The sequence below is a fragment of the Macrosteles quadrilineatus genome, unplaced genomic scaffold (genome assembly GCF_028750875.1).
Source record: "Macrosteles quadrilineatus isolate MER2022 unplaced genomic scaffold, UCM_ALF_1.0 Scaffold_4__1_contigs__length_99947679, whole genome shotgun sequence".
NCBI lineage: Eukaryota > Metazoa > Arthropoda > Insecta > Hemiptera > Cicadellidae > Macrosteles > Macrosteles quadrilineatus.
In genome coordinates this window covers 39,798,175-39,825,727 of record NW_026542597.1, presented here as the reverse complement: position 1 = coordinate 39,825,727, position 27,553 = coordinate 39,798,175, and the positions used below count along the sequence as shown (strand labels likewise).

At 34.8% G+C, this 27,553-nt stretch overlaps 2 protein-coding genes across 2 annotated transcripts; both read left to right on the top strand.

Moving 5' to 3' along the window:
• The first annotated feature begins 431 nt into the window (after nucleotides 1–431).
• On the top strand, nucleotides 432–7,524 carry LOC128993546 (uncharacterized). The gene is made up of 4 exons (XM_054417517.1): nucleotides 432–608; nucleotides 1,096–1,308; nucleotides 3,937–4,078; nucleotides 7,058–7,524. Exons 1-4 carry the CDS (start codon nucleotides 471–473, stop codon nucleotides 7,333–7,335), a joined length of 771 nt encoding a protein of 256 aa, XP_054273492.1. The 5' UTR covers nucleotides 432–470; the 3' UTR covers nucleotides 7,336–7,524.
• Nucleotides 7,525–9,102: 1,578 nt separating this feature from the next.
• Nucleotides 9,103–26,533, top strand: LOC128992318 (venom carboxylesterase-6-like). Its single transcript, XM_054415822.1, has 10 exons — nucleotides 9,103–9,313; nucleotides 17,899–18,045; nucleotides 19,097–19,241; nucleotides 20,075–20,260; nucleotides 20,909–21,105; nucleotides 21,199–21,352; nucleotides 22,595–22,767; nucleotides 23,733–23,853; nucleotides 25,619–25,763; nucleotides 26,260–26,533. The coding sequence occupies exons 1-10, from the start codon at nucleotides 9,131–9,133 to the stop codon at nucleotides 26,444–26,446; spliced, it is 1,638 nt and encodes a 545-aa protein (XP_054271797.1). The 5' UTR covers nucleotides 9,103–9,130; the 3' UTR covers nucleotides 26,447–26,533.
• The last annotated feature ends 1,020 nt before the right edge of the window (nucleotides 26,534–27,553 follow it).

The window sequence follows — 27,553 nt, the reverse complement described above, 5'->3', positions numbered from 1 at the left end:
CAATCGTCTGTCCACTACAGACAGACCACCAGCTAAAGGAACAGCAACAGACAAAAATATAGTACTATGTAAAATCCCTAACTTTAACCACTAAACTATGGTAATTCTAGCAGAGTCATGTTCCTTATTGACTAAGGAAACATATTATTCATGCCAATCAGTTTTTATGTACTTATCTATTATTCTCAAATGATGAGAGATTTTGTGTTATCTCAGCAATCAACTAGGCCTATTTACAGAATTTAATTAATAAATAATCTTGTAATGTATCTGCACAGTTATATACATTGAGATTTACTTAGAAATTCATTGAAATTACTTAGAAACAAAACATGCTTAAATCAGCTGATCTATGACTCCAATCTCACCTGTAGGCCTACATCAGTTCACATTTGTTTACAAACATTATTTTCCAGATTTAATTAATTGTACTATCAACGAAGAAAGTCGATATTTTAAGTACAGTACTAATGGAGACAATCTATGATGAAAATTTACCAGTGCTTGAGCGTATAAAATTTCCAATGGTTTGGGAAAGACTGAAATGTGGTGTACGGATACAGGACCTTCAAGAGGACAAATACGAAGAGGCTTTGCAGATTGCTAAAGCAAGTTGACACTCTTGGAAACCCACTTGCTTTTCAAGGGTATTTCCTCCCTCAATCATAATTTGGAGGGTTTATTGCACTAACATGTTCTGTTGATTCAGATTTTAATACCGGCATTGTAACATTGATCCTGTCTGCCATTATTAACATTATTGAATATTGCTATTGTATAATTCACCCCTGTCTTATTACTATCACCACTCAATGACTCAAACCATTTTATTATCTAATTGATTTGGAATTCCATTGGGCCTAAAAATCTTGACCTATTTACATACAGCAGAGACTGTAAACCATAGGTTTAATCCTCAATTCATCACTAAATATTTAAGCAACTCTCAGCCATTTTATTTAAGATAAGAGTCAATGATATTGTACCAGATATTGTGGGGAGTAGCAGCCAAGAATGGAAAAGTTACAAGATTTATTATTAAGTACCGGTACAGTATTATCCATTATTTATGATTTAAAAAAAATCCTATTGCAGGACTTCTTCATTGAGGATGATCCTATGTGTGTGGGATGTAAGTTGAATGAGGAAGAAGACTCTGTCCAGGAGTTCCTGGACTTGATCCAGCTTTGGATACAAGATACACAGTCTATCCTGGCAGTTGAAGATGAGACAGGGGAAGCTGTTGGATTGTTGGTAGGAAGAGCAAATGATTGTTGGAGCCATACCAAAACTATGAGTCGGATGAGGGTAAAGGAGAAACTATAACAATTTTTTATTCAATATTTAGAATTTTAAACAGTGAGCAAGATTTTTAACTTTATAGTAGATCCTGAAATATACACTTGAACATGGTTTTATAGAATCAGTCTGTTGCTTATATAGTGTCACTTTTGATTCAATAGAACTCTTTAGGTATTTTAAAAGCTGGATATATTAATTCAGGGTGAGTGTTAATGCAGTTATGTCTTGTGTTGCTTTTTGCTTTGCTGCTGATTAAGACTAGCAGTTGTTTGCTTATCTAGACCATTCAGCCCAATGATAAATGAACAGCTGGTTCCAGTTTCAAACCACCCAAAAGCTACAGACATTTAATAAGGAACCAGCGACCTTCAATAAGGGGGAACACTATAACCATTCAGGCTATACTCAGCTTAAGAATGGAAAAATATATTTTATATATAAAAAATTTCTTTACGCCTTCAAGACTATTACATGATGTTACATGTTTAAGTTTTGAAGGCTTTAGTACCTATTCTAATATTTATATGCACTAGTTAACCGCCCAAATCTTGCTCATTGTACGCCACGGGAATAATGTCAGCAATAAAAGACAATGTTAGAGGGTATTAACGGTCCAATCCGATGGTAAAAGGAGTCATGGATCTTAAAATTATATAGATTTTGATTCATTTAAGTGAGACTCTGAACTCACCATTTTAAATGCAAAGCTGTAATCTTATATATTAAACAAATTTTGTTTTTCTTTTCCGAATTCGTTTGGCTCTTCTACCCGACCGATTTTCATAATTGAGGTCTTAAATTGAAGGTATGCACGCACAGATTTGCCATCAAGCATGGGCATATATATTTATCTATAATCCCACTCAGCTTATACGTAAACGAAATTTGCTCCCCATGTATTTCTTATGGGAGTTAAATTTGGTCTCTCTTTTCCGAGTTTGTTTGGCTCTTCTACCCGACCGATTTTCATAATTGAGGTCTTAAATTGAAGGTATGCACGCACAGATTTTCCATCAAGCATGGGCATATATATTTATCTATAATCCCACTCAGCTTATACGTAAACGAAATTTGCTCCCCATGTATTTCTTATGGGTATTAAATTTGGTTTTTCTTTGCCAAGTTCGTTGGGCTCTTCTACCCGACCGATTTTCATGATTGAGGTCTCAAATTGAAGGCATGCACGCCAAGTTTTCACATAAAGCATTGGCAAATATTTACCTACTGTATTACTTGACCAAAACACATGATTTAATTTATTTTCTAATTTTTATTTCAATTTAAGATGTACCTTCAGCAGTTATAATTTTATAATCCTATATATTTTAGTCTAAGAACCTTCAGTAAAATACTGGCTTTCATTAAAGCTATTAGTTATTTAAATCGGACGAGTGTCAAGCAAAACGCAAAGTGAACAACCAACATAAAAATTATTTGTCATAGGGTTTTTATATGATTAAAAACAAATAGCGCCAGTATTGTTCATGTTTTTCTATATGTTTTTGATTCAAAGTAATCAGTAAATTATAGTATTTAATTTGAGCTCAAAAAATCATAAATTTGATTTTTTCTCGGATATTATACTTATATTTTAACGCTGCAGTGCAGCATGGGTCCTCTAGTCTTATATTATTTAAATAGTTTTTTTAAGTGTTTTTGTTTCTTTTACATTTGGATGGAGCCCCGTTGATAAGATTTTCCATGAACTCAGAATGTGAATAAGGAGCTAATTTTACCTTCCCCTCGGGACAACATAAGGGGAATGTATTTGTGCCTCTGTTAGTCTGTTCTGTCTCGAAAATCATAGATTTGCAGTTAGTGACAAATCCAATTTTACGATTCCAATTCAAAAGAGTCGGTGTTTTTGTAGGGACTATCAGAGCACTCTTAATACCATCACTGTTCTTTACTTTTTTAGTTTGATGGTTCTTTATTTGTTTTTTTTTCGTTCTGGTTGTCTCTTTACACCTAGTTAATCACTTTTTTTTAACTTTTATTTTTGTTTTTGTACTTTTGACACGCTGGGGGTAATGAGAAAGTTTTATATCGCTCTAATGACCCGAGTCAACATTGCAACTAAACATCAAGTCACACACACCTTTGCCAGTACCTAAATCGTAAGTCACAGTTTCTCCAACAACTTCCCTGTGTTGTTTACTCGAAATAAATAGTTAGGGTATAGTTTAGTGATACATTGTAGTTCCACGTATCCATTGTACTCGACATCTCGAGAAATTAAAGTTTGGCACTGCTGAACGTCAAACACTGATCTTGAGTAAGATTCATCACCTACGATAACATGTTTGTATGTTTCCCACTCATTAGCAGTTTTATGTACAACTTGCAAGCGGATTTCCCTATGATTGTTTTGGGTGGCCGTAGAGAATAAATGGGCTTCACTCACCTTTATTATTGTCTGGTGATATCCAGCAATAAGGAATCATCTATTTCAGTAAGACACAAACACATAAACATCAGACTCAATCGTCCTGAAGATTCGCGGATTCCAAAAAACGTCGGACATGATGTACAAAAATATTTACAAATTAATAATAAACCTCGCTTAAAAGCATGTTATTTATAGGGTCCTTATTTGGTATACACTCTGATTCATTATCCTATTATGTTCCATAGATTTTTAAATCAGATGCACTCGGTAAGATGCAAAGGTTTCAAGCTCACATTCACAGACAGGTCGATTTGTTTGAACAGTTCAGAACAGAAGCTTACTTCAAAGTTTATCTTTGGTGTGTTTCAAGAGACTACAGGAATAGAGGTTAGTAGTTGAATTTTTGAAGCTTTAAGATATTTGATCAAATTTTTTATCTAGACTGTTTTCAAGATATTTGGTTAAACTTTTCATCTTTGATGAAACTTCCTCCTTGTAATGTTTGTAATGTTCCTCATCCGTGTTTTCTTCATAAGAATCTCACACTTACAATTTGGGTTACCCACTGCTCCATTTGCAGGGGACCACGGTGGAATGGAGTTCTGGTCCCTCTCTTTCAGAAAGGTAAAAATATTGGCATAAACAGGTACAAATCACATTAAATAGGTTACAGTTCCAGCACCTCTTTTTTTTACAAATTAAGCACTATAGGGTACCCAATTATTGTGTACACACCTTCACTCACATTAAAGTTCCTTGACAGCTATCTGGTCCCCATCTCACAGAAGCGGGGCCCTACATGTAGGCGAACAAGGCGGTGCCGGGGTCCCCATGCTTTTCAGGGGCCCCGCACAGCCATGTTTCAGGGTTTAAGAGAGGCCCGCTGTTGCACTTCCCCTTGGGCCCCGCAATCTCTAGGGCCGCCATTGCAGTCTCAGAAATTGTATTCCTATGAATCTTATAGACAGTGTAATCTGTACTAAAAATATACAAGAAGCAAGTCTAGATTTTTTGGCAGTAGAACAGTTCACCCATGAAAATAAAGTTCCATCCATACAAATTTATTTACATCTCAGTAGATATATATTTCATCATATAGTCCTATTTTGAAAAGTACTGTCCATCCATGAATAGAAAATGTATAAATCATTTGCCTTAATAGATTCACAAATTAAAATAGAGTTAGGGTGAATAATAGATACCTTACCTAAATGGGGACCTTTTATTTATTTGAAAAAGTTTAAATTTTGAAAACAGACTGACTAATGAAAATTCAAAGATTTACATTGTTGTTAATCTAATTCCAAGATTCAAAACTAGCAAATAATTCAAAGAGCTGCTCTTGCTGAATACATTTTGTTTTAATTTTCCAATCTTATGACTCTAGTATTTTTTTATTTATTTAATAGTTCTTAAAATTATTTGTTCAAAAGAGTAGGTAGTGTTTAAATTTTTTAGAGACAATCTTCCATTTTTCTCTTTCAGATGCAAGAAACTTGTTCAGTTGATTGAAACTTGCATTTATCTGCTGGCAGTTACAAAATGAACCTTTGACCTAATCATTTTTAAATCCACAAATTGCAACATTATATTCTGTTAAAAGATGTAGGCTACATTCACTTATAAATGGTAGGGTATTTAAATGGTGTAGTATTATTGTAAGTTCTCCATTCTTTCTTCTACTATTTTAATTTTTTTTATTTTTTAAACCTCATTGGGACATTTATGATTTATAACCCCGAATGTCTCCTCCAAGGCAACGTTTTTCAAGCATGGATTATTGGAATAACTCAGTAACGTAGCCAGGATTTCAAAATAGGGGGGGTGGACCGACAAGGAATTCCGAGTAAAGGGGGGGTCCGGGAAAATTTTTAAAAATATAGACCCTAAAACGGTCTTTTTTAGCTCTCTTGGCATTGAAAATAATCAACCCCAACGTCAATACAGTACGATTATGTAATTCTACATTTAATTTAACAAAAAATATGATATTTAAGACCAGAAGGGGGGGGGGGGGTCCGGACCCCCAGGACCCCCCCCCCTGGCTGCGTCACTGAATAACTATAAAGTAGGTAGATTAACTTTCCGTGCAAGTATAGTTAGATTAACACTTAAGCACTGAGAAGGGTAGATGTAGCTATGTAGAGTAATTGTTTGGTGGTTGGTCTTCGTAATATGCGCAAAGATTTACTTCAAAGGCATAGTTTTTCAAACCTTGTGTAGAGAAGATCTTCTTTTAGTCTCATTTTAAATTTCACTCTGAATCAATCTACGCAAGTATACAGAGTGACCATTAAGTCTTAGGACGACTTTATAACTTTTAAACGACAAACGATAACACAACCACATTTGGTATACCGTTACTGGAAATTGTAAGCTACTTTTCTGTGTACATGGTGGTCGGATATCACCTTTGGGGGACGGCCCGTCGGGGGTCAGAAGAAAATCTTTAATGACAGCCTATGTTGAGTTGTACATCATTTTAAAGGTCTACTTCAACTGAAAACAATGCCGCAAACCGCACTTCAAAAGGTTGATCCTGCGCAAAATGGCAGATGTTCAAAGATTTTCAAAATTAGCCAATTTCTTTAAATTAAAACACTTTTTTAAATCTTTAAACAACTGTCATTTTTTAACGGATGGTCTTTTTGAAGTACGGTTTGCGGCATTCTTCTTTGCTTAAAATTCCCTTTAAAATGATCCCCATAACTTCACATTCAGTGATCCAAATAACTCTTCAGGGCGTCGGCCCACAAGGAGTCGGAAGTAAATCTTGAATGGAAGCATAGGTTGATATGCACATCAAATTAAAGGTATTTATTAGTAGAATACAATGCCGCAAACCGTACTTCAAAAGGCCCCTCCGTTAAAAAATGACAGTTGTTTAAAGATTTAAAAAAGTGTTTTAATTTAAAGAAATTGGCTAATTTTGAAAATCTTTGAACATCTGCCATTTTGCGCAGGATCAACCTTTTGAAGTGCGGTTTGCGGCATTGTTTTCAGTTGAAGTAGACCTTTAAAATGATGTACAACTCAACATAGGCTGTCATTAAAGAATTTCTTCTGACCCCCGACAGGCCGTCCCCCAAAGGTGATATCCGACCACCATGTACACAGAAAAGTAGCTTACAATTTCCAGTAACGGTATACCAAATGTGGTTGTGATATCGTTTGTCGTTTAAAAGTTATAAAGTCGTCCTAAGACTTAACGGTCACACTGTATAGAGTGTACAAAGGTTTCACAAAATAAAGTATATTTTATTAATCAAACCCCAAAACCTTTAGAAAAAGGGAACTATACTGGGAATTATTCTATACCACATCATTTAGTTGTATTCTTTACAAAGAGTAACAATTAATTTTCAGGTGTCGGCAAAGCGCTACTCCGTGCGGCCATACACCAGACCCGTCTGTTTAAGATGCCCCTGGTTATGGGGGTGTTTACGGGGTCTGTGAGTCAAAATGTGGCCTCCACCATGGACTTCTGTAGCCTCGTGGAGATCCTCTACTGGCAGTGGAAGGAGGGGGATGTTTCAGTCTTTGATAACCCTGGAGCCGGGAACAACTCGGCTCAGCTCATGGTATATACCATCCCGGAGAACTTGGCTTTGACCATAGAAGAGGAGGTAGAGGACCATGATTAGCATGCAAGAAGGTTCAGTTGGAAAGTATATTCTCGTGAGCTGTTTCGTTTTGTATTTAAATTAGAAGACAAATGTAAATCAATGGGTGGATATGAAAAATGGCTTTTCTACTTGAAAATTGTACATTTTGTAATGAAAATATATTGTTATGTTTTTGTACTTTAAATACAGAAATGTGTATTAAATTATAGTTAAAAGATGTCAGCTTTGATTTTTTATGTTAGTTAATGTTTACACACAGTTGTTTACCACCTTTCTCAGTAGGTCTATGAGTATAAAACACAAATGCCTCACTCTATAGATTTTTAATTTAATTAATACTGTACTCTTTTCTGTGGTGAATTAAAGTAATTAATTGTCGTTTTAATAAGATTTAATGTTAGAAAATACCATTAAAATACTTACTTACTTAGTGATAGAAAAGTAGGTTTGATCAACAAATACCTACATTTTTTAATAAATTACAATATGTATCAGAATCAGAATAGCTTCATTCCAGATTTATCCTACTAATATTATAAATGAGAAAGTTTGGATGTATGGATGTATGGATGTATGTTTGTGACAAGTGAACGCGAAAAATACTGGTCGGATTGGGCTGAAATTTGGCATGATGATAGCTCACATTCCCGATTAACATATAGGCATATTCTTATTTCAAAAATCCTTTCGGGCTCCGCCCCAGTGGCTCTGGAGTTTCCCATGTTAACCTTATGAGAAATGAAATTATTGAATCTTAACAGCTGTTTCAATTAAACAAGTTGGTTCTGTTCTGTGATGTTCAATAGCATTAAAGTTACAAAAATTACCAACAGGGTGCAGCACTATTATTTCTTTTACATTTATGACAACAGCTAATTTGCAACCAAAAGGTGAGTGAGCGTAGCGAACGAACTTCAACCTGGAGGCGAGTTAGCGTAGCGAACGAGTTAACCTGAAGGCAAGTGAGCGCAGCGAACGAGCTCCAACCTAAAGGTGAGTGAGCGTAGCGAACAAACTTCAACCAGGACGTGATTGAGCCATGCGAACGAGATAATCTTGAAAATTAAGAAGTTAAACGGGGCAAAGCCCGCGGGTTACAGCTAGTATACAACATATACATGAAATATTTGCACAAATGCAGAATGGCGTTCAATTAGAAATACAGAACAGCTTATAACTAATTAAGAAATAATTGGTTACATAAAATAAAAATATTGACATGAATAATATTAAATAAAGTAAAACCATAAAAATAGGTACTTTAAAAGAAATCATTTGAGTCTTTTACTTTGTCAATAATAGTAGTAAATTTGTTAATTTTTTTTGTAAGGGTTGACTTCCTTATCCTAAATAATTGGTGGTTAAGAAATTGTACTTTTTATATTTATCATCTACAAGTAAGTTATTTAATTACAGTACTAAGTACCTAGTTACTTTCTTTCAATGAATAAACACATAATTTAAAACAATCCAATATAGTCAAACATCCATCTACTTTATACATACAGACAAACTGTTTATTATTTATAAGTAAACAATAATTTAGGGTAATATAATACATAAAAAATATTAGTCAACTGATACAAAATTATTAATACATTTTTAATGTTTACTATAAAATAGGCCTACATGCTTTACTCTACACAAAGGTCAACAAGGAACTTAGACTCAAGAATCGACAGTCTCTATTATTAGACAAACAGCTGATCTCAACAATGCATTCGCGATCAATGCCAACATGATAGCACGAGGAGGCATTGATAAAAAAACAGCTGATGTCTGCTAGCCCACAGCCAGTTATCTATCAGTAGAGATGCTGTCGGCTTGGTCATGCCTGGTGTTTGCCGCCCTTGCGCGTACCGACGAACCGCCCTCTGTAGTCATCGGTCAAGGCCTTCTAAAGGGCACGTATTTACAAAGCAGGGGTGGCCGCGTGTTCAGTGCCTTCCAGGGTATACCTTACGCTGAGCCGCCGGTGGGATTGTTACGATTCCAGGTAAAAAAATGTATTTTTTGGTGTGTAAAAGTAAAATTAATTTACTATTAAACGGTAAGGTTTTATTTATCTGAATGTTTACTTTTATACACTACTTGATCATGTTTATAGGCTTTTACTCTTGGATCAAGAAGTAGCCTAGATACCAATTTATAAAGCTAGCAGCTATAGCTATAGCTTTTTTAAATATTTTATTTAAAAAAGAACATGGTTGAATGTGTACAGAGTGTACCTACTATAATTCCTACTTACAATTATTCTATTTTCTCCTTTCGTTTTTGTTGCTGATAGTTGATGTGACTTAAAATAATCTGATGTAGGTAGTTTATAATAAGTTTTCGTTTCAGTTTGGCTTCGTTAATTGTTTTTAGGGAATTTCCCTATAGGGAAATAGATACCGTAGGTGGCAAGGCCCGGGACCGATTTACTTTTTCATTTTGATGTCCCCAGAGGCCAAAAATACCATTAAAGGTACACATTGTATTAAAGGTGTAAGGCGGGATGGATAAACTTGAATGAGTTCGCGAACCAGCATGATCGAACCATGTGAACGGGGTTTTACGGGGGATTTAATGGGTTTAAAAATGAGTTTTCTCATTTTGACCCTCAAAACACAAAATTTCCCAGACCTTATTAAAAAGATTATTAGCAACGGAGAAAATTCAAAAAATTGTAAATTGAAAATGCCCATGCTATTCTTATGGAGAATATTTAAAATGTTGTAGTTTGCTTGTTTATGGATATATTTTGATCAAACTTGGTGGATTTATTTATTTTATACTGCTATTGATATTTTACTAAAACACACTTTATTAGTTTCAGTTTCCTTGTAGCACCAAACCTAGGTAATCGTTAATGGTATTTAAATAGATTCAATTGAAAATCATTCAGATAAATGGAAATTCGCTTAGTCGGCAGGTTTGCTGTGGCGGGGTATTTTCTTGTATCTATGCATTATTATGTTGTACAGAAAGCATTGTTTACATTATATAGTGTATAGCGACGCTGACAGTGGACAAATTCAACTACGGCCATTTATTCTAAAACTAGCTACAATACACCTTCAACATTACAATGGAATGTCTAGTTGTATCCATAAACATTAATTTTTTCCGATTTACAAACGTAGCTGTCAAAAATAGTAGGTAGTCAATTTCGAAACAAAAATCCTTAGCCACTGATAAAATAGCTGAGTAGCTCACTACAGTAGTTGTAGTGCTCGCCTAGTAATCAAAAGGTCACCGGATCGGTCCTGAGAAAAGTGTGCAACTTTTTTCACGGTTCGCTACTGGACCCAGCTGTCATTGATCCAATGGATCCAAATGGATTGAAGTTATGACCAACTGAGTGGAATTGGCTTTTAGTAAACTGTCCTGACTAATAAAACAGTTGCTACAATCTCACTTCATTCTACATACATCCTTCACTCATTGGCTTAGAATCATCGAAGTATATAACACAACCGGTTGTGTTATATACCTCGATGCTTAGAATACGCACCTAGGTGGTGTCCCGAGCTCAATTGATAATGATAATGGTTACTTTAACAATGCTTTAACTTAGTCTAGAATTTAGGAAATACAGTAATTATAGGTACTCAGTTTAAATCAACATGTAAATGTAAGGTGTGACGGAGAATGTTCAAGCCCGTTTAGGCAGGCTTTGATATTATCTGTTAAGTGTTAACCACGTAATAGTATTGTGGCATTTTGTAATACGACAGGTGTTCAGTCGATTTAACTATTTAACGGGCGATGCGATGTTTAAACCCGTTACTTAACTTTTTATCTGTTAGACATGTTTTAAGTGTTACATCGTGATGGATATACTGTAATTAAACAATTATACAGTTGGTACTCTAGTGAGTTTTAACACATTCTCACAAATCACAAGCTATTAACATAGTTTTTGCTACGTGTTTTAATTTTACTACTAGTAGGCCTACTGCTATTTTAGCTCAATTTTCTTTCTGTTTAGATATTTCACACTATTGTTTTACTTGGTGGTTAGTCGAGCGCGCATGTCTAGTTGATGACCGATGATACTGACAGTGACATTGGCCTTATTTATTGGCTAGGGCGAACTACACTTATTCGTGATTTAAACTTTTCAAATCGCATGTGCTTTAAGGGTGAAATCCAGGACAAACTTCTAAACATTAAAGTTTATCTTCTAGACCAAGTGGTAATATTGGAATGAATATAAATTTGAAATAAAAACTTCACCAATATTTTCAGAAGTTTTAATTTCATGTCACCTCATAAAATTATATTATTATATAATATTTGTATATATTATTATATAATATTTGTATATATTATTATATAATATTTTTTATATACGATATATTATTATATGATATTTTTTTAGTATATAAAAGAAATGACAAAAAGAAAAGAACTAAACTGGAACCAATAAAAGTACAGATAAAACGGGTAAGCAAGCTCGACCTATACTAAAAAATATAAAGACATCAAGAAAACGTTTCAGAAAAATTCTGAATTAATGGTTACATTTAAGGCAAAAACAAAATTTAAAACATTCTTGGAAATCCAAAAAGTAAATTAAAAAATATAACAAAATCTGGCATTTATCAATTCAATGTGACAGTTGTGAGATGAAGTATGTTGGACAAACAAAAAGAAATGTGAAAACTAGATTCAAAGAACACACTTCTCACATAACACACAACAGACCTGAAAAATCAGCAATAGCTAAACATTGTTTAGAAACGGACCACACAATATCAATCAAAAATACTAAATTACTAAAAATTATAACAAAAGCCAATGAACTAAATGCATGGGAATCATTATTTATTAATAAAATGGACAATTTAGTAAATAATGATAATGGTTCAATTCAAAATGTAACATTACTAAATTCTAAATTTATAAAGTTATAAGTTAATTATACTTCATATTTCAATTGTATACATGTATAATTTATTTTTGTAATTTGAGCTAAATGTACTTAAAAAAATAATTTTTATTTTTAACTACCCATATGTTACATTTAAAATTTATCATTGTATTTTTTAAACATAAACATAACCTTCAGTTTTGTGAAAGGATTCATGAAATTAAAAATTCTGAAAATATTGGTGAAGTTTTTATTTCAAATTTATATTAAAGTGTATATACAAGTGATATCCATTCTTTCTCAATCATCGCTATGATTATAAAATATTAAAGCCGTGCAATCATAAAGAGACAACATTATCTTTCCAAATAAATCGAACTAATTTTATGTATACTTTTTAAATGCATATTTTGGATAATGTCTTTTTGGTTTGACCCACGAATATTAGAACAGAAACGGCAGGGAACATAAACAAATTACGTCACTGGCAAAAATCTATACTAGCAGACTAGTACTATAGCCGTAACACCTGGTTTGGCGGTTTTTTGTCAGGTCCATCTATACTACCATAGAACCAACACAAGTATACTTCTCATCCCATTGTAAATTTTGAAGCTCGTTTTTCGTATCTAGTTTTTGTCCGGCGACACTGGCCGTTAGTGTCGACGAAATTTTGTTTTTATTATATTAGGGTAAATTTCATGATTTTTGCTTTACTTAACTTATTTGTGGTTAACTAGAGGACGAGTTATTGTTTATCATTAGATCGTTTTATTTGGTTAAACAAGGTTTTAAATGACTGAAATAAACAAGGTTTTAAATTACTGAAATAAACAAGGTTTTAAATGACTGAAATAACAAGAAACTTGTACAAAAATACTACCCCTATTGTGCACCGGACAGAACTAACCATAAAATTGGCCTCGCCTGTTCCATATATGGATGAGAAATTACTCAGGGAGTATGTTTTATCTATGATAACACTAATAAAACCCTGTTTACTTTCAAACCAGAAACGCAATTTGTTTGATGATCCATACAGATTATGTTCTAAATATTCGTGGTTTGACACAATGAGTGACGTCTGTTAGGCGAACAAAAAAGTAGTGTGTACATTGTATTGTGTACGGTTTGGCTATTGTAAGCCACACTTTGTATTATTGGCTGCAGTTACCGTATTGATTGGCTGGCATTGCTGGCGCTTGGCTGTTGACGCGTGTAGAACCTTGATTCTTGATTCTTGTCAATCGTTAGTTTACTTCAAGTGAAACAGTGATTTTCTTTACAGTTTAATTTGTATGCTTGTTTTGTCATGCCTTCTTTTTAATTAATTAAATAATGTTCTATTGAAATTTGAGGTATAGCTAAAATATTAGTAGGTACAATATTACGTGTATACACCTACTAGAACGCAATTATATTAAATTTTGACTTGTTTTTTAAACAACATATTTTGAAAAAAACTAAGTCAAATTAATATTGTGCAAAGCCAGTCACTTTTAAACTTCGTTTGTTTTAAGTTTTAAACTATATAACCTGGTTATTCATGTACCGTAACAATAATCGTCGCAGAACTAACTTGTTAATAACAATTATTGTTAATGATCGAGGTGTCCAATTAAATAGTCAGTAAGGCGGTCATTCTAGTAGATCAGCTGATCGTCTATGTGTGATTTGTTTGTAATGTGAATTTGTGCCCAAATCAGCTGATTTGTATGACGTTTTGTTGATAGCTTGAGCGTTACGATTTATAATATAATGTCAGTGTTCGTCGGGCAATAGTGTTTGATTTTAGGTTTCCAACCAATACAATCTGCCCAGGCTGCAGAGATATGGACACAATGATTGGACACACAAACAATTCCTTTAGGAAGGAAACATGTCCATAGCTTTGTCCATAGGGATTTGTTCAAATGGATGAATACGCAGGCCTCGATATGTAGACGATTATCAAGAATAAACCAGATGATAGATTTTTGTTGCCGTCCAAAATCAGCTGACTGCTGATTATTTCGCCAGAATCACAGTGCCTTAGTGCCTAGAAAAATAAGTCCACGATGATAGCGTGTGAACGTTTTGAAGACGTCTTATGAGCGAGGAGAAATGAAATGTTTTGATTATTTACCAAGTTGTTGTAGACTGTAGTCATATATTCAATGACTGTAGTCACTGTTGAAGACGTCTTATGAGCATAAAAGAGAAAATAAATGTTTTGATTATTTTGAAAATTTGTTGTATAGGCACTAGTTACTACTACGATACAATTGGAGATTTTTTAAAAAAATATAATAGTTTAAACTGTAAATAGTAAAAAGTCAAGGCCAGTTGCTCGAATTGTTCGAGTAAACGACTTTGCCGACATGCGTTAAATATCAATCGCGCAATAGATATTGTGTCAGCCACATCTGGTTTGTATCAGTTTTATCAAGTAGATTTCGAGACTCACGGCTCTTTATTTGTAGCGTCATATTTTGCGAATGCGCTTGAAACTTCCTGACCAAAAAGTGGCAAATCTATGTTTGTCAGTTGTTTGAATTCAACCCTAATCTTTGTTGGGGAATAAACTACAGTTATAGGATGTAGGCCTCGTTTAGGCATAACATTTTTCGTTGGAGATAAGATAAGCTGTATAATATGGGATGTTTTGGTATTATCATTATCATTATGAAATGGGGACGCCACCTAGGTTCGTATTTTAATTCAAATATGAGTGAAGGATGAGGGTGCAGAATGTTGAGCGGTTATCTTTGTAGCTTTTTTACTGACTAGGATCAGCTGTTTCATCAGTCACGATCATGGACAGCTGGGCCCAGTTTCGAACCAACGAAAAACTACTGACTTTTCTCAGGATCGGACCGGTTGTTAGGAGAGCACTTTAACCATACAGCAACCCCAATACCCAAGCTAATGTCCCTTATATTTGTAACTGTTAATTCGAGAAATAAAATTATGTTTTCAACAGTTAAAATAACAAACTTAAAAATATCTAGAGGGAGTTCTATTCACCAATATCCTTTAGAGATTACAGTAGGTGTTGTAAACCATTTTAAATACCACCCGGGGTAAATTCGAATACCTAATACATTCACACTCACTACCGTAGTTAAAACATACTCCTTTAGCAGATTTCTCATCCTTATAGAACAGCTGAAGCCAATTTTATTGTTAGCTCTGTAGATGTCGTGTTTTGTTTACAATTTATTTCTTATTGTTATTTCAGTAATTTAAACCCTCGTTTAACCAATATCTAACCATAAACAACTCGTCTCCTAGTTATGTAACCAAACAGAAAAGCACCGATCATAAAATAAACCCTAAAATAATAGAAACAAAATTTCGAAAACACTAGTGCCCAGTGTCACCGGACATGAACTAGACGTAAAACTAGCTTCAAAATATACAATGGGAATGGGATGAGAGAGAGGTTTACTTTGTGTTGGTTAGTCTATGACAAAACACACTCTCGTGTCGGTAAGTCTATGATAGAATAGAACAAATAGAATTAGAATATAAGAGTACTAATTTTGAAACCAACATGTATTATGAAGTGGTAAATTGCAAGGAATACAGGAAGTTCATATTTTATAGTAACGTTGAGTGATATGAATGGAAGCCACGCGAAGTCGCGGGTCGACCTAGAGATTGTTTCAAGGCCATTTTAGACACATGCACGATGTACCACCATCGATGTATAATAACTCTACTGGATAGCGCACTAGGTGGTGGAAAAACGGTCCGTGCCCGCCAATCGAATTGGCGGGATACCGAGGTGGACGGGCCGAATGAACCTCTCTGTTTTACACAAACATACATTCACTCAACCTGCTCTGCTACACTTATTTGTTAACATAAAAATTTCAAATTGATATATTATTTTTTTGGAAAAACCAGTGCTCATTACTATGTAGCTAGTTTTTACATTAACATATTTTTTATAATTTATTTAGGCAAATTAAAACAGATGATTGTTTTTTAACACCATTAAAAACATGAAAAATGTAGTAATCGAGGAACTTTTTTATTTTTTGGTCAGGAAAAAAAATCCTGCGGCTAAGTTTTAGATCAAAGTATGACTTTTATTTTTTATTTGAAGCTTTTTTTGATACGGAGCCTGCTTGTATCATTTTTAAGCGATTAAAAATAGGCATAAAATCGCTTGGCGCGGCATTGGCGCTAGGAGCTCGGCCGGCTCAGCATCAGTTTACGGGATATAGAAACCGAGTTTCTAGCATTTAATTATCATTATATGACATTAAATATGTCATTACATTACGAAGAATGGTAACCAAATTTACAGGCGTATGTTTATGCATTTTAATGCTTACCGGTAGTCTATAGTTAACAAAATTCTTCGAATCAAAGAATAAATGTTGGATTTCACAGCAGTATTTAATACCTAAGAAAATGTTTTGTTATTATTTTACTTCAGTGAGAATAATGAATACATTTGAGATATTGGCATTAAATATTATACACTCATTTTATTTAGCAACATAATATGTTTTTCAAACACGTTAATCACAGTATGACAAAGAAACATACTATAATATAAACAAAATATATTTTCTTAAATTATGCAGTCTCTCAATAGTAATTGGGCCTCACCGAAGCAAATGATGACATGCATATGTGATGAAATAATTATTGTGATATACTTTGCTCTGGTTAATGTTCAAATATAAATAAATCTAACTCTTTTATCACCACTACATTTCTAATGAGCTTTACTTTTGACACATACTCTACAAAGTGTGAGCAAGTACGTAGATTAATTATATCTGCCTATAAAACCTCCTTAAGTTCGTTACAACCAATTATCCTCGGAATATTTCCACAAAACTAACATAGCAATACACGGCGAGAGCGGGCGCGACGCTCGCCACTAGGGTGACTCATGCCTTTTATCCCCACTCCTCGCGGACAGAGCGAGGTAGCGACGGACCGTTTTTCAAGCCCTACTTCAACCTGAGCGCGCAATCCAGGGAGTTATTATACATCGATGTGTACCACGCGCCACAGCTATAGTGACGTCATGGTGTTGGCAACGCATTACTGCATTGTGCACCTTTGACTAATCATTCACGTATCTAACGTATAGTTAATGTAGAATAGTTAATGATTGTAGACACTTGCATGTCATAGTTGCTTAGCTAGGGGATGGGGTAGGGACACCAGCCTCTTATCTTATGGGTAGGTCATCTCCCCTAGGGCTACAACTCCTGCCCTCCTGCCAATGGGTAGGTACTAAATAAAATCACTGGCCCTGGATGACCAATCAGATGCTTTGCAACCGGTACGCCACCGCACGCAGTGTTCTAACATGAAAAGATTGTCCTCAAAATTTTGTTTAACAGCTTTGGAGCATGTATTTTCAAAAGTTATCGAGGGAGCGTAACTTATAAGCCTGCAGCAAACCAATCGAAGTAAAGTACCGGTATTTAAGCCTATGATTTTTGCAATCAATATTTCAGCAATGCAGGAGTTTTGGACTTTAAAGCTGAAAATAAGTAAGGCACCATCCATTTTTTTTTACTCATGTAATAAATAATGTAACGATGACATGTAGTGTAAGACAAATGTATGAGCTAACATGCTACTTAGGGTTCTTTTAACTAAAATTGATCATATTTGTCTACTACATGCAAATTACCCTTTTCAAATCACATGACACCAGGTACTCAAGAGGTCTAAACTGTCTTGACTAGCATGTTGTGATTCAACAGAGACCTCAGAGCCCAAAACCATGGGAAGGTGTGTTGGATGCCACCAAGCCAGGCAGTCCCTGCCTACAGCCGCTACACATGGTACATCTCAAAGGACAAATCATTGGAGACGAGAACTGCCTCTTTCTCAACGTTTACACTCACAAGGTAACAAGGTAATCCAATTGACGGATGAACAGTAAGTTGAATGCCAGGCAGGTAATCTAATCTGGTAATATACAACTTTTATATATTTAAAGAATGTCTTTAAGGATAACATTATACCTCCATGACCCACTGAGTGAAATCAAAGACGTATTATTCTGCATAACGTTTTCACAAGACACTAGAAACCATTGTGTCAACAAGATAAAATGTACTACCAGATGTTTTGATCTTACTGTGGCATCCTCATTGGCTTGAGTAAGATTAGAACAAAAATACATTTACTCTGAAGACATTAAAACGCTTAGTGGAGATTCAACTCTATGGTAATAGAAGAAATTTTGTTAGTTTTTTAACTTACAAATAGTTGAACTAGATTTTGGAAATCCATTCTCATTACTGTACGGTGTCTCATTGTAAAATTCACACATGCTGCATATAAAATTAAACAAGCTGAATTTTTCCATTAAATGGTTTATGTTACCTGTCTGCCTTCATCATACTGTCCGAAAGCAGCCGTTTTTAGTTCTCAAAAACGTCCGCAGGTCCGCAAAATCATTGTTTTTGGGTAACTTCAAATAGGGAATAGAAAAAAACATAATATGGTAAATTTGTTCGGTTCGCTAACCTCAAATATGAAAAGATGCTTATCATTAAATCACCATAGAGATAAATGGACTATAGCGATATTTCAAGTTATGTTTGTAAACAACAGAAATGTAAACATTAAAGACGGCTTAGTATAACCTCAAATTATGTGGCATAATTTTGTAACAATTAGATTAATATTTCCAGTCACAGTTTGATGAAAATAGTTGTTCATCACACGGAGCGAAAGTGTCTTTTTGGTACTTAATCTTATTTCCAAACTCGGCTGCGCCTTGCTTGTAATACACAATTGCGTACCAAAAAAAGAGCCACTTTCGCTCCTAGTGATGAAAACTACTATAACTCAACAAGTAATGGAAACCCCATGGAACCCCTTGGGGCCTTCTAATCCCTCAGGTGCCACGGCTGTTTGAATGCACTATAAGCATAATGACGGAATTTTCAGCCTTCTAACACCTCAAGATCCCCAGTGCTGGTTTACATCCATGGAGGAGGATTTATAGAAGGTCGAGGGGACATGCACCAACCACATTTTCTCATGGATAAAGACATTGTTCTGGTCACTCTGAACTACCGCCTTGGACCTTTGGGTTTGTTGGATTTTTATTGCTTTTATACAATTAGAAGAGTGATACTATAACCAAATGATTTTTTCTGCTTATATTTATCCTGGTATAGTTGCTACAACTTCCGGGGTGTTAACAAAAGCCTGGTTTAGGTGGTACGAGTTTTGAGGGATTCATAATGAAAATTGCCTTTATTCGTATATCATATAAAACATACTTACTAAAAATACATTTGTAAGGATTTACATAAATTAGTAAACTGATTTTAACTATTTGGCAGAAGGAAAATTATAATCTTAATAACTGGTAGAAGTAACTAGGATGAATTTTGTAACTAGGAAGTAATTTTATAACACTTCCTAAAAGTTAGGTAATAGTTAAGTTGGTTACGCCTCTGATAATACTTATTTTAAAATTATTACTTTTGTTGGAAATAAAAATGTAGGGATTTTGTTGAAAGATTTGATGGATGGTAGAATCTGTTTTAATCACATTCCAAACAGTTGGTTTTTCGATTCCAAGCAAGATCAATTCCAGACCCAGATGCATTGTGATATGAATTAATGATGCTATCCAACAAAAAACAAAAAGGTCGACAATATCAGTTTGAACCATTCTCTTTCAAAACGTAAAAATGCCGTTGGTGGAGAAAACACACAAAATAATTTAACGAAAGAAACCCTATATCAGCCAGTATTTTTGTCAGTTAAATAACTTATATCCAGAAGGCAAAGATCCAATAGCCAGACAGAAAACTTATCCTTTTTAAAATGGTTATTTCAACCAGAAACCTCTTGCACTATGGGGTTTTTGTAATATTTCACTTACTTTTCTTCAACTTTTATTGTCTGATTAAGGCTTTCTCTCTCTGGAGGAGCGAGAGCTTCCTGGCAACAACGGTTTGAAGGACCAATCCCTGGCTCTGAGATGGGTTAGAGACAACATCGCTCAGTTCGGTGGAGATCCAAACACCGTGACCATCATGGGGAACAGTGCAGGGGGTGCCAGTGTACACTATCACACCCTGTCTCCCTTGAGCAAAGGTAGGTGACAGTGCCACTGATATTAATAGTAGAGGATCTCTGCCAATGGATGGCATATAACAAGGCACTGACTATTGGGGAGTTTTCCTTTGTAACTCTAGTCAAAAGATTAGTTTAAGGAGAAAGTAGACAAAGGATGATTTAAGTAGGGATGTGGTGATAACTTTGACATTTTTGATTACTTTCTCTTTGTTGCATGTGTTCTTGAGAGACATGTTTGTGTCACCCAATGGATTTGGTAGCTTGTGTGGCATCTTAGAGGGGTATTCCTAAGTTATCTTCGTATAATTAGCATAAGTCAACATGGGGTTAAAGAATATTAAGAAAAATTGCATCATAAAAAATTCGCTAAAAGCAGGTTCAGTTAAAATCTTGAAGTTAATTATAATTTTAAAGTTATCCTAAATTAAAAAAATATTAAATTTCCTAAATTGAACCATAAAATACTATATTAACTTTGCTAACACTTTAACAGAACTCAGTTAAAGATCGTTTCAATAAAGATGAAACGAGTGGTCCCTCAGCCACTTGTTAGCCTATATTTAAGTACCCAAATCATTTACATCCATACTTAAATGTTCACTACAATTTAAAATTCATAATTTATTTTTAAATATTCCTACCACTTACAGTTCTTGAACCCTACAGGATTATTTCATAGAGCTATCACGCAGAGTGGGACAGCGTATTGTCCTTGGGCGATAAGTGCTCCGGGCCAGCAGCAGCTAATCGGGGAGAGATTTGCAGCAGATTTCAGCTGCAACCACCACAATGTCGCCGACACTCTAGAGTGTCTACGAGACATGCCCGGCTACGTACTGATCGAGGTGGCGCAGACCATGCATGTAAGTTACATTATAGATTTAGTTGTTTGTTCAATTGATTTTTTTTTACTCTGTGTCGTTAATAAGTTGGGTGACAGTGCCATATGATTGCAGGAATGGGACTTTGACCCGATTGTTCCGTTCACACCTGTCATAGAGCCTGAGGGAGTGGAGGGGGCTTTCCTCACCACCGACCCGTGGAAGCTCTCTTCAGACGTTCCGCTGATTGCTGGTCTTATGTCATCCGAGGCCATTTTTAGGGTTAAAAGTAAGATCACTATAAATCTAGATAAGATTTATATGTGGCTGACACACTTGGGTGTGAAGATCAGCTGTTTCTTAGCTAAAATCATTTATTGAGGCTGGAGCTGGGTCCAGTTTCGAGACATCAAAAATGAGGTTTCTGACTGGAAATAAAGGATTGAACTGGTGTGCTTCTGAGTATGAAATGTCTTTAGATTGGGATGTTACCAAGCTACACTTTAAACCTAAGTATGAATGAAAGTTGAGTGAGGAGTGAGCAACATGCCTTAAGTGGCGACATGCCTCAGCTGTTTCTTTTACCAGCCCTGTTTATCAAAACCGGACAGCTGGGTCCAATTTTGAACCATCATTAAACTACTGAGTTTTCTCAAGATGAAACCAGCAACCTGAACCTTTTACAGTAGCTGTTTTAGGCTTACAGTTAAGCCGTGTTTACACGATTCCAGGAGATTTAGGTAGACGAGGCAGATTACCTGCATTTAGTGTATTTTAAGTTACCTGCCAAATGTCTTTGTGTAAATGTGGCTTAAAATACTCGGCTATCCATGTGATTAAGATTTTATCTTATTTTACAATGTTCCAACCAAAATACATTAAAATAATTTTCATAAGAAATTCTAATTTTTTTTTAAAGACAATTAAAGTGATATTATAAGGATACTATGGTTTGGGGTTGATTCCTATCAAAGTACAATCCATGTGATTAAGATTTTATCTTATTTTACAATGTTCCAACCAAAATACATTAAAATAATTTTCATAAGAAATTCTAATTTTTTTTTAAAGACAATTAAAGTGATATTATAAGGATACTATGGTTTGGGGTTGATTCCTATCAGACTACTCCAAATTTAAAGTGATGAGGAGTAGGCCTACACAAGGATAAATATATGAAAGATTACCATTTGTCCAAGAATTTAGAATTGCTGTGATAAAACGTCTTTAGTAAAAAGATTTTGCAGTTTAAATGTTTTGGGATTTCTTAGTAAGAAATATGTGAAATTATATACGGTACCTGATGATATAATTTATTTCAAGCAATAAATAATAGTTTTAATCATTATCACTGAACTAAAATATTGTTTATTATATTTTCTCACATTTCATACCCAAAACAAAAATATATTTCTCTATCTTATATTCTGAGGTCAATAATAAACAGAACAACAGAACAGAAAGGGAAGGGTAAATACTTTCTGCACAAGTAGTTTTTCTCTTATGACGTAATTTTCTGTCTTCTGCTTAGTGTTTAACGAGCAGAAGATCATAGAGTTGAATGATGACTTTGAGGTGATAGGACCTCTAACACTATTGTTTCGAGCAACGGCTGATGATCCCGTCCACACTGCCTTCGCAGTCAAGAAGTTCTACTTTCTAGACGGTGATATCACCCCAACCAGTGAGGAGGGGCTGCTTCAAGTGAGTAAAGTCTACATTATCTGCTTTTACTAAACTATCAACACCAGACCAAAATAATTTGATATCTTTTTCTAACTGTAATCATCACAGTTAAGCTCATTGTAAAATAGTCGCCCACACTGCTACTTTATTGGTTATGCTGCTTTGGAGGTTATGTATGTATGTTTGATACAAATAAAAAGACACAGGAAGGTCTTATAATATAATAAATTATTAATAACCTATCCCTCTTTACAAGCTTGTAAGTAACATAGTATAAGCAGCTTGTATATTTGAGATATTTATATTTTTTTAAAATTATAAATAAACAATACGATACGATATTTTATCCGATATAGATAAAAATCGATACATGAGGATACGATACGATACACCACGTTCCGATACATTGACCCGTATCGCCCATCACTAATTTCCAATGAGTAAATCTACCTTTTGTTAAAATTTTCCACCATCTAGAAGATTTAGAAGAATGTTCTGAGTATACTGTACGTACTACCTTTGATTATGGATCTGTAAAGTCTTTGGTATCACCGTTGACCATAAATACATTATAGTGAAATTAAAACTCTATTTTTATGTTACAATCGTAGCCAGTTATAATATTAAAAGAACCTTGTTCAGTTTAACTATGATGGAGTGTACAAGCGTAAAAAATGTTTCATTTCAATGTTTCATTTCTTATGCACAAAATTTGTAATATGCCAAATACTGAAAAAAAAATAACTTATTGTAAACTCTCTTATGTACCGTACCGTTTATCTCTAATGTAGTACAATATAAAAGAGACGTATTCAACTAAGTTCTCTTTGAATAAAAAACTTAAGTATCCAATCCCAATGTATATTAATTGACTTATTACAATACCACGCTATTAAAACTATTAAGGTGTTGTTTTGCAAGTAAATGCAATCAGCAATACGGTTGATACAATTGCTATTCATATTTTCGTGTCACTTTTGCAGATGTACTCAGACGCATGGTTCAATTACGCCGTCCTGGAGTCTTTTAGAAGACATCAAGGGCCCAAATATTTATACCACTTTGCCTACAGAGGAGCTAACTCTATAGTTCCGGGTCATTCTGGTTAGTTGATTTTTTTTATTTGAAAAATTAATTTTCTATTTGAAAAATTGAGTGGTTAGTCTTCTTTAACAGTATTGAAATAGTTTAATGTTTTTTTACACTGTATAGGTTTCCACTGTTAACATTATTTAAGCTATTGAAATGCTGAATGAATGAATGAAAAATGTTTATTTATCTATCCCAATGTAAACTACAAAAGTTGTTATACAACATTACAGAACAACATTTGTAGGTTGAAGTTAGCCGTGGGTTGAAACAAGCTAATTGAGATATTTTATGGTGAGTCGGTAGAGTCACGGACTTTGGCCCAAGGGGTGACGTTCATTTGCCCAAGTTTTCTGTTGTTCGAGTTTGTTAAAAATTACAAAATATTAGGAAAATAAGTTGTCCGAGGTTTGAGAAATAACTAATAATATTTATATAAATCAACTGTACGAGTTTTAATTTGTCCGAGGTTGGTGTAAATAATAATAATTTTGGTTAAATCACTTGTCCAAGCATTCATTTGTCCGAGGTTTTAAATTATTTAAAAAAATGTTGAAATATCAACTGTCCAAGTTTTCAACTGTCGAGTATTGTCAACATCAAAAGTGACACCGTGCTAACAGTGTTAGCGTACCACCACCGCGCCGTGACTAGCGTGTCAGGGTCCTGATCACAAACCGATGAGAACCTCTTCTAAAAAGGAGTGGGGGATTGTGTGAGAGCCCCCATCATCGACTTAAGAAAAATTATAAAATTAATTTTATATTTAACTAGCTGAGTACCCGTCCTTCGTACGGGGTTGGTATACAATGCTTATTGTAGTTAAATACTCGTTCTTTGCATTTGCAATGAGAGAGGAAACGTTTTGAGAAAATTTTGTTTACTATAATCTACGGTATACTATATAGAACATCTACCATAGCCATAATGTTCTACCACTTCACCTAAACAAATTGTTTAAAACAATAGAAAGAAGTAAAGTTCTCACACTCAGGTTTTTGTGCTGCTTGGTTTAAATTAGCTGTTGTCATAAATGTATAAAGAACTAATGGTGCTTCACCCTGTTGGTAAACCGTATAACCTCTTAATGCTATTGAATATCATAGAAACTAACTGTGTAGTTGAAACAGCTGGCAAAACTATTCAATTCCTTTTAAATATGAATACTCAACATGGGAAACTCTAGAGCCGCTGGGGCGGAGCCCGAAAGGATTTTTGAGGTAAGAATATGTCTATATGTTAATCGGGAATGTGAGCTATCATCATACCAAATTTCAACACAAACCGACCAGTAGTTAATGCGTGATTGAACTTCAAACAAACAAACAAACACACAAACTTTCACATTTATAATATTAGTAAGATATATTTATATATGTGTCCGTTAGCTCAATGATCCCTATCGCTCAGGGCGGTATGGGGAAGGGAGTTGTGCTGTTAGGCTTTTGGACACATAATGTGTCTGGAAACCTATTGCGGCTATGAGTAAGGCTATTTGTAGAAAACACTATTTAAATTAAATGTTGATTATATCGATCTGTTATGTACATCTTGAGTATTTTCATAATCTCTGAGTCAAATTTTTTAAAGTCATCACAAATTATGACTGTTATTCGTTTTAAAATAACGCCAGTAATACTTAGCATTGCTCGAATTCGAGCAACAGCTACACTAGTTAAAAATAAATTTTAAAAAATAGTTTATATTTAAGAGCTTCAAGCCTTCTAGATCTCAAGGAACTGTGTGAGTTGGGAGTTATCAAGGGGATTTTATGTTTCAGGTGTTAGTCACTTTGATGAGATGCAGTATTTGTTCAAGTTGGACGACTATTTCACTAAAGGCTATGGCAGCTACAACGAGACGGCTGAAGACACAAAGTTCTCGGAGAAAATTATTGATCTGTGGACTAATTTTGTCATCCACGGGTAAATTTCTGCTTTCTTTTTAATTTTAAATCCCAATACACGCAAATAAAAGGTTTTCAACCTCAAATTATTAGCGATTCTTAGTGTGGTTGAGATCCTTTTCCTGATTTAGAGAAATACACAGTAATATTTTCTTATATAATACATTCCCTTTTATCCGGACTCCTCAAGACTGAGGCCAGTCCGGATAACGGTTTTTCCGGTTAAACCGACATCCCCAAAAACTCGTTAAATGGACTGTTTAAATGCATACTTTATACAGTATTTGACTTAAATGTAGGAGAGCATTGTATTTAGACACGTGATCACTGGTCCCAGATCTTTCTCACAAGAACAGTTGTATCAGTACCACCCACTTCCTGCCGATCTAGTCCGGTTAAACTAATGTGCTGATAAAAATTGTCCGGTTAAACCAATGTCCGGTTAAAAGGTGTCTGGATAGACAATAGATACTTGGAAGATGTTCTTTGGTTAACTTGTAATGTTTTCTTTTTAGGAAACCAACAAAGCCAACTTCAGAAGTTACTTGGGACGAATCTAAATCCGGTAGTGAATACCTGCACATCAAACAAGATGGATTTTCGATGAAGAAGGATCTGTACAAGGACAGATACGATTTTTGGCATAAATTGTCTTTCAGGGAGAAATATTTGAGTGAGAAATCAGAAAAGGATGAACTGTAAAATGTTTTCCTGTGAATGAAAATAAATTTGATATGTAAATATTACTTTAAAACTACCTTGAACAAATATAGCAATTTTATAGTAAAATAGCCCTTTTCTCTTTTTAACTGTTGCATACATACTGTATAATTTTAGGGCAACTAATGGCAAGCTGTTATTAAAGACAGAGAATGTGGCAAAGTAAGTTATGTGATTTTTTACACCATGAGCGGTTATACACTTTTTTTGGAAGGGAACAGTCCAAACCGTGGGCTTACTACCAGGCCCGTTTTTGACCCTATCAGCGCCCTAGGCACAACTAATTAATAGTAGCGCCCCTTCACAATATTTATACAGAGTGTCCACCGACCAGGAAAACCGGGAATCCGTGAGTTATGCTTGAGTTTTTTTTTACCGGGAATTATGTGTGAATTTTGTATATCTATCTGGAATTTTCAATTTACCGCCATCGCGAATAACAACAGTGACGTTTCCGTGACCGCGGGAGACGACAATATGTCTACACACAGCCACGAGGGATTATCAGAATTTTCCGTGATCGCAGAAGACGATGGTGATATCTACAGAGCCGAGAGGGATGATCAGAATATTGCCACGGATATGATTAACGTTTTGCCGCAATCGCGGGAAACAATAATAACAATGTCTTCATGACCGTAAGAGACGATTACGATATCTACAGGACCACGGGAGATACAATGATGATTTCTACACGGCCGCGAGGGATGATCAGAATTATGCCGCAATCGCGCAAGACAATGATAATTCCAACATGACTGCGGGAAAAGATCAGAATTTTGCCTCATTCGAGGAAGATGATGATCTATATTCTATACAATACATGACCGAGGGAGTGGGAGATGATTACCATTTTACTGCAATCCCGGGAGGTGATTACTATGTACAAACGACCGCGGGGTACGATATAATGATGTCTTCACGGCCGCGAGGAGAGATCAGAATTTAATGGCGATAATGCAAAACGCGATGATAATGTCCATACAATCGCAGGAAAAGTTCAGAATTTTGCCTCATATGCGGAACTTGATGATGATCTTCACAAGATGGCAGGAAATAATTACCATTTTGTTATTTTGTTTATTTGTT

What these genes read in the sequence shown, in the direction of transcription:
- LOC128993546 (XM_054417517.1), top strand. Translation starts at nt 471, where the DNA reads ATGGAGACAATCTATGATGAAAATTTACCAGTGCTTGAGCGTATAAAA. An exon ending in AGGCTTTGCAGATTGCTAAA is followed by an intron (nt 609 to 1,095) that starts GCAAGTTGACAC and finishes ATCCTATTGCAG; the next exon opens with GACTTCTTCATTGAGGATGA. An exon ending in AAACTATGAGTCGGATGAGG is followed by an intron (nt 1,309 to 3,936) that starts GTAAAGGAGAAA and finishes TATGTTCCATAG; the next exon opens with ATTTTTAAATCAGATGCACT.
- LOC128992318 (XM_054415822.1), top strand. Translation starts at nt 9,131, where the DNA reads ATGCTGTCGGCTTGGTCATGCCTGGTGTTTGCCGCCCTTGCGCGTACC. An exon ending in TGGGATTGTTACGATTCCAG is followed by an intron (nt 9,314 to 17,898) that starts GTAAAAAAATGT and finishes GTGATTCAACAG; the next exon opens with AGACCTCAGAGCCCAAAACC. An exon ending in CTACCGCCTTGGACCTTTGG is followed by an intron (nt 19,242 to 20,074) that starts GTTTGTTGGATT and finishes TGTCTGATTAAG; the next exon opens with GCTTTCTCTCTCTGGAGGAG.